General features: G+C 63.4%; 2 protein-coding genes across 2 annotated transcripts in view; one reads left to right on the forward strand and one right to left on the reverse strand.

Moving 5' to 3' along the window:
- The window catches only part of PITPNM1 (phosphatidylinositol transfer protein membrane associated 1), a 12,728-nt gene extending 9,013 nt beyond the window's left edge, over positions 1–3,715 (forward strand). Inside the window, exons 15-23 of the mRNA XM_007450424.1 lie at positions 211–375; positions 600–748; positions 877–987; positions 1,419–1,535; positions 1,749–1,897; positions 1,984–2,133; positions 2,214–2,397; positions 2,690–2,818; positions 3,452–3,715. Of these exons, the coding sequence (XP_007450486.1) occupies positions 211–375; positions 600–748; positions 877–987; positions 1,419–1,535; positions 1,749–1,897; positions 1,984–2,133; positions 2,214–2,397; positions 2,690–2,818; positions 3,452–3,715 (1,418 nt within the window). The remainder of the gene's footprint in view (positions 1–210; positions 376–599; positions 749–876; positions 988–1,418; positions 1,536–1,748; positions 1,898–1,983; positions 2,134–2,213; positions 2,398–2,689; positions 2,819–3,451) is intronic.
- Positions 3,716–4,568: 853 nt separating this feature from the next.
- AIP (AHR interacting HSP90 co-chaperone) overlaps positions 4,569–6,359 on the reverse strand; it is a 6,560-nt gene continuing 4,769 nt past the window's right edge. Inside the window, exons 3-6 of the mRNA XM_007450425.1 lie at positions 6,030–6,218; positions 5,464–5,640; positions 5,220–5,361; positions 4,569–4,887 (exon numbers count right to left, since the gene is read on the reverse strand). Of these exons, the coding sequence (XP_007450487.1) occupies positions 4,682–4,887; positions 5,220–5,361; positions 5,464–5,640; positions 6,030–6,218 (714 nt within the window). The 3' untranslated portion in view covers positions 4,569–4,681. The remainder of the gene's footprint in view (positions 4,888–5,219; positions 5,362–5,463; positions 5,641–6,029; positions 6,219–6,359) is intronic.

The raw sequence follows: 6,359 nt of genomic DNA on the forward strand, positions 1-6,359 counted from the left end.
GCTGTTGGGGTGAGCTAACAGGAGAGGATGCCCCCACCCTTCACCTCCACCCAGATGTGGGGCACTTCAGCCTCAGCCAAGACCCGACCAGGGAGGGCTGGCAGGGGAGGTGGTGGAGGGATGGGGGCCGGGCTGTCCTGGAACCTTGGGTGGGAAGACAGGAGGGCGGCCTGGCCCAGCCCGCCCCTGAGGTCGCCCGTCCACCCACAGCTGACACTCTGCAGACCCACTCAGGCCTCTTTCTGGAGGAGCTGGAGATGCTGGTGCCCTCAACACCCACCTCTGCCAGCGGTGCCTTCTGGAAGGGCAGTGAGCTAGGCAGTGATCTGCCAGCCCAGCCAGCTGCCCCCAGCACCACCAGTGAGGTGGTCAAGAGTAAGCCAGCCGCCCAGCCTGGGGAGGGGACACTTACAACACCTTCAAAGCCTAGCTGAAACATCCTTGCCCCCAGCATTTGCTCTGGAATGAGGGTGCCCTAGCACCCAACTCCAGACTCAGCAGGGTTGGCAGAAAAGAGGGAGGGAAGAGCAGTAGGGGCCAGACGGGTGGGCATGGGGCAGGAGGCCACCCCTGACTCACTGCCCACCGTGGCCATACAGTCCTGGAGCGCTGGTGGGGGACCAAGCGGATTGACTACTCGCTGTACTGCCCTGAGGCGCTCACCGCCTTCCCCACCGTCTCGCTGCCCCACCTCTTCCATGCCAGCTACTGGGAGTCTGCGGATGTGGTGGCCTTCATCCTGCGCCAGGTGAGCCCAGGGATGCGGGGTGGGAGAGGGAACCGGACAATGATAGGGAGCCGTGGGCTGGGGAAGGGGCAGCCCCAGGCACCCTTCCCCCCTTCACGTCGTGGCCTTGCTGGTCCGATTCTTCGCAGGTGATGGAGAAGGAGCAGCCACAGCTGGCCGAGTGCGAGGAGCCGTCCATCTATAGCCCGGCCTTCCCCAGGGAGAAGTGGCAGCGCAAACGCACCCAAGTCAAGATCCGGGTACGTGCCCTGCCCCCCCCAGCCCTCAAGAGCGAGGCCCTGCCTACTCTCCCCAGGATCCCTGCCCCTCAAGACCTTCCGGGGTCCGATCCCGCCCGCTGGCCCTGGGTCCTGGCCCCACCTCCTCATGCCTCGGCCCCGCCCCTGGGTACCAACTGGTCTCTTCCCCTAAGCATCCCCCCACCTCCTCATCCTCTGCACCCCATCCTGTCATGCCTCCGCCCCCTCGGAACCGCCCTCCACACAGAGGCCCTCATGACCTCAGATTGGGGTCAGCAAAAGGGCCCACCCCTCGGGCCTCGCCCCTCTCTCGCAGCGACCCCGCCTCCTCCAGGCCGAGCACCCCAGTCTGAGAGCGGGTCCCCCTCACCAGCACCTCCCGCATCCCTGTCACCTCTTTGCTGCGGGCTCACGACGTCTCCTCCCGCCAGAACGTCACTTCCAACCACCGGGCGAGCGACACGGTGGTGTGCGAGGGCCGCCCCCAGGTGCTGAACGGGCGCTTCATGTACGGGCCCCTGGACGTGGTCACGCTCACCGGAGAGAAGGTCAGGACACAGAGGCCTCAGTCCCGGGTAGACTGGCCGCCCTCGGGCCGACCTCGCCCCAAGCGGGAGGTCCGGGTGCTGCCTCCTGTCCCACGGATAGCTCCCAGTCACACTAGGTTGAGACCCCAACCCCATCCACCCCCAACGACAGGCCTGCCTCCACCCTCCTCCGCTCAGCGTCAGGGGGACCCTCTCGCCCCCTTTCCCTGCTAGGTGGACATCTACATCATGACGCAGCCGCTGTCAGGCAAGTGGATTCACTTTGGCACCGAGGTCACCAACAGCTCGGGCCGCCTCACCTTCCCGGTGCCCGTGGAGCGTGCGCTGGGTATCGGCGTTTACCCGGTGCGCATGGTAGTCAGGTGAGCGCGGGGTGGGCCGGGTCTCTGCGGGGCGGGGCTCCTCTGGGCCTCGCCCCTATGTCGCTCAAGCAGCCCTTGGGCCGTAGGGGCGACCACACGTACGCTGAGTGCTGCCTGACGGTCGTGGCCCGCAGCACGGAGGCCGTGGTGTTCAGCATCGACGGCTCCTTCACCGCCAGTGTCTCCATCATGGGCAGCGACCCCAAGGTGCGCGCCGGCGCCGTGGATGTGGTCAGGTAGGAGCGGCCGCCCGGCTCACCGTGGTGACTGGTCTCCACCCCTGGCCCGTGGAACTGACCGCCGCCCTACCCTGCAGGCACTGGCAGGACGCGGGCTACCTGATCGTGTACGTAACGGGCCGGCCCGACATGCAGAAGCACCGTGTGGTGGCCTGGCTGTCACAGCACAACTTTCCCCACGGCGTAGTCTCCTTCTGCGATGGCCTCACCCACGACCCACTGCGCCAGAAGGCGGTGTTTCTGCAGAGCCTGGTGCAGGAGGTGCGGCGACTGGGGAGGGTCCCGTCCCTGCCGTCGCCCCGGGAGGAGGCCCACCTGGTCTCACCCCCATCGGCCCCGAACCTAACAGACCACCAAGGCCCTCGTGGTCCCAGGGGCCCCTTGTCCTTGGGGCCAACTAGAGAGATATGGCCAGTCCCGACCCCAGGCGGACCTGGTGAGGTAGACCATATGGCCTCGACCCGAAACATTCTGAACCGGATGCCCACCAGACCCCACCCCCTGCCTCACGACTCCGCCCCCCGGGGCTGCTGATTGGCCTCTCTGGCCACAGGTGGAACTGAACATCGTGGCCGGCTACGGGTCCCCCAAAGACGTGGCCGTATATGCGGCGCTGGGCCTACCCCCGGGCCAGACCTACATCGTGGGCCGTGCCGTGCGGAAGCTCCAGGCGCAGTGCCAGGTGAGAACCAAGTGAAGGTGGGGACTGCGAGCCAGCTGGGGAGTGGGAGCCTGGGTCTGGGCCGGAAGGACCACCCGTGTGTTAAGAAGCACCTAAGGCGGGCGGCTCTGAGAAGGATGGCTGGCATCAGGGAACCTGGGCTCCTCCAAGGACGGGGGTCACAAGCAGGTTGGAGGTGCCGGGCAGGCCAGGATTGATAATATGCTCAAGACCTTGAGTACTGGTTCCACTTTGGCATGGTCCTCGGCATAGGCCTTGACCTTTCTGAGCCTCAGTTTCTCGTCTGCAAAATGGAAATGATAACATGGACCAGACCTCAACAGCTATCATGAAGAGCACGTGATTTACTGCATATCAGCACGCACGGGGCTGGGCACAAAGCAAGTGCTTGCTAAACGTTAGCTGCTGTTATTTCCCTCCAAAATCCCATTCTACAGATGAGGAAACTCAAGATGAGGCCCAGAGAGGGGCAGAGCCAGGAATAAAGGTGTCCTGGCTCAGCCTGGGGTTGGTCAGGCTGTGCCAGGCCTATAATGCAGCCAGCACTGCCCAGGACCCTGGGGAGGACAGGTGAGGGCAGCGTGTGGGCCTGAGACCAGCCATCCCCTCATCCCTGACCACCTCTGCCCGCAGTTCCTGTCAGATGGCTATGTGGCCCACTTGGGCCAATTGGAGGCCAGCTCCCACCCTCATGCCCCCGTGGGACCCTCGAGGGCCGCCCTGGCCAAGAGCAGCTATGGCGGGGCTGCCCCTGTGGACTTCCTCCGAAAACAGAGCCAGCTGCTTCGCTCGAGGGGCCCCAGCCAGGCAGAGTGGGAGGGCCCAGGGACGCCGCCTACCACCCTGGCGCGAGGCAAGGCCCGAAGCATCAGCCTCAAGCTAGACAGCGAAGAGTGAGGCCCAAACTGTGGCTGGACTTGGGTTATTTACTCACACACTTGAGAGGCCCAAGTGGCCACGTGTGGAAGGCTGGGCCCCCAGCCCCACATCCTGCATCTCTGTTTGCCCCTCAGTGTTAGTTCCCTTTCATGTTGGGGGACCCAGCCCTGGGGGTGGGAGGAGGGAGCAGCAAGGGCCCAGAGGCTTTTCCAGTGTGTGTAAATCCATGAAAATAAACACCACCTGCATCTCACCTGATTGCCCACCTGCTTGGCATCACAGGGTGGCCCAGCCCCCAGTTTCCAGTTCAAGAGAGATGCTGAAGAGCAAAGAGGGGCCAGGATGTGCCCAGGGTCACGCAACGGGTCAGAGGACAGAGGGGCCAGGATGTGCCCAGGGTCACGCAACGGGTCAGAGGACAGGGCCAGGACTGGGGCCTGGAGAGTCAGCCTACCCCCGCCCTCCCCTCACCACTTGGCCTTTCAGTTCCCAGGGGCCCACACTTGGCTTCTCACTGGAACCTCTGCCTGCATTAGCTGAGACCATGGAATCGGAGGGGAGAGGGCTGCACTGGGAGCCCGCCTCACCCGGACACTAGGCCCCCTGGCTTGCACTTGCTTCGTCTCCCCCTTAAGACTGAAAGCTCCCAGGCAGCTTAGCCCTGGCCAGCAAGAAACACTTCCTTTGTAACAGAGACCACCCTCACTTCTCTGTCAGGGACACTGAGGCCCAAAAAGATCTGAGTTGGTGAATGGGGAGCTGGGATTAGAACCCCAATTCTTTGCCTCCCCAAACCACCCAAGGACCAGGAAATGAGGGGTGATGACCCCAGCTCTCCCAATGGATCAGCTCGGCAGGCCCAGAGAGAGAGAGAGAGAGATAAATAAGGCTTTTATATACAGAGAAGCATGATACAGCGGGGGTGGGGGGGGCTGCTAGCAGCAGCAGTGAGCTGGGCAGGGTGGCTGGGCCAGCAGGGCCCTGTCAGTGGGAGAAGATGCCCCGGAAGCGGGCCCTGTCTTCCTCGTCCTTCTGCCGGATTCTTTCCTCGAGGGCCCGCAGCTCACGGCTCACGACGGGCGCCAGGGCGGGGTCCAGCTCCAGCACCTTGGCAAAGTCGGCCTGGGCCTCCTGGGCATTCCACACTGCCGCGTGCGCCTTGCCCCGCTTGAAGTAGGCCTTGACGTTGTCTGCAGGGTTTGCCAGTGGGCAGCAGGCACACAAGGACATGAAGGGGGGACCAGCCAGCTACTTAGCCTGACTTCTGGCACCAGGGGCCCATCATGGGACGGAGCCCATGAGGATGCCAACCCCACCCCAAACCCCCTTTCATATCTCACTGGCGCAACAGGGCCCATGGCCCTGCCTGGGTGGACGATATTTGGTCGGGCTCCCACGGGACTTCAGAATGGGGGTGATATTAAAGGCTCAGTTTCGTGCCCCGGTGTCTAGTGGTTACGGAGGAGGCTGCTCTACTGACCACCCGCTGGCCCACCCTGGCGGCCCAGCGCCCAGTGCTCACCATCATACTTATTGAGGATGGAGGAGCAGTGGTCCAGCACTTCGTAATACTCTTGGGCCGCCAGCTTGCACTGACAGTAGTTGAGCAGCAGTGGTGTGATCTGCAGATCCAGCTGGATCCAGTCGGGGGACCCAGGCTGTTCCTGGGGGCGTGGGGGGAGGGAGAGGGCAAAAGATGCTGAAACCTGGGCCCCCTGGCCCCACCTCACCCCCTCCACTCACCCACTGCAGCCTCCAGGCGGCACCTTCATCTGAAGGTTCTTGAGGCAGGCGATGGCGTCGTAGTACTTGGCAGCAGCCTCCTTCACAAGGCCCTTGCGGTACAACCGGTTGCCCTCCTGGTGTATGACCGGCACTGCCTTTGCCTTCTCCTCATCCGTCATCGCCCATGGGTCCTGCTGGTACGTGCCAGGGTTCTCCACCTGCCGGGGTGTAGGCCAAGTCAGGGCCGAGGGCCAGCCTCTGGGCTGGCCAGGCCTGGGACATTGGATACCGGAAACAGAATCACTTGTTCATTCACTGACCATTCAACAGACGTTTATGGAGCATCTCCTACATGCCCAGCACTGTGCTGGGTTCTAGAAATAGAGCAGTGAACAAGATGGTGAAAATCCCTGCCCTTGCAGAGACCTGAAGGAGGGGGAGGACACTGCCAGGGGGTCCACAAAGGTGTCCTTGTACCTGCCCCACCCCAAGCCCAACCAACAGTCAGTGGGCCCACCAACTCTGGGCAGGCAGGTGGGACCAGCACCCGCTCTGAAGCTGGGCAGTAGGAGTTTGGTGAGGTGCCTGGGGCCTGGTGGCCCCTCACCTTAAGCATCTCGATGTCGAAGATGAGAGGCTGGGGGTTCTGCTGCAAGGCGTCCAGATCGGCGTGGCCCAGGGAATTGTGCTCGTGCATCTGGGCGATGCCGCAGCAGTGCCGCTGGCCCTCCAGGGGGTCTCTGCCAGCTGCAATGTTGCGTAGACTCTTGGCCACCAGCGGATACAGGACCACATGCTGCCGGAGGGTGAGTGGGCACCAGTGGGCTGGCTGGTCACCGGCCCAAGAGGCCCAGCCCCCTGCCCCATCACCATCTGAGAAAGGACACTAAGGCCCAGAGAGGGGCAGGAACTGGGTCAGCAGAAACATAGGAGGGCG

This window comes from Lipotes vexillifer, unplaced genomic scaffold (assembly GCF_000442215.2).
Source record: "Lipotes vexillifer unplaced genomic scaffold, Lipotes_vexillifer_v1.1 scaffold1477, whole genome shotgun sequence".
Taxonomy (NCBI): domain Eukaryota; kingdom Metazoa; phylum Chordata; class Mammalia; order Artiodactyla; family Lipotidae; genus Lipotes; species Lipotes vexillifer.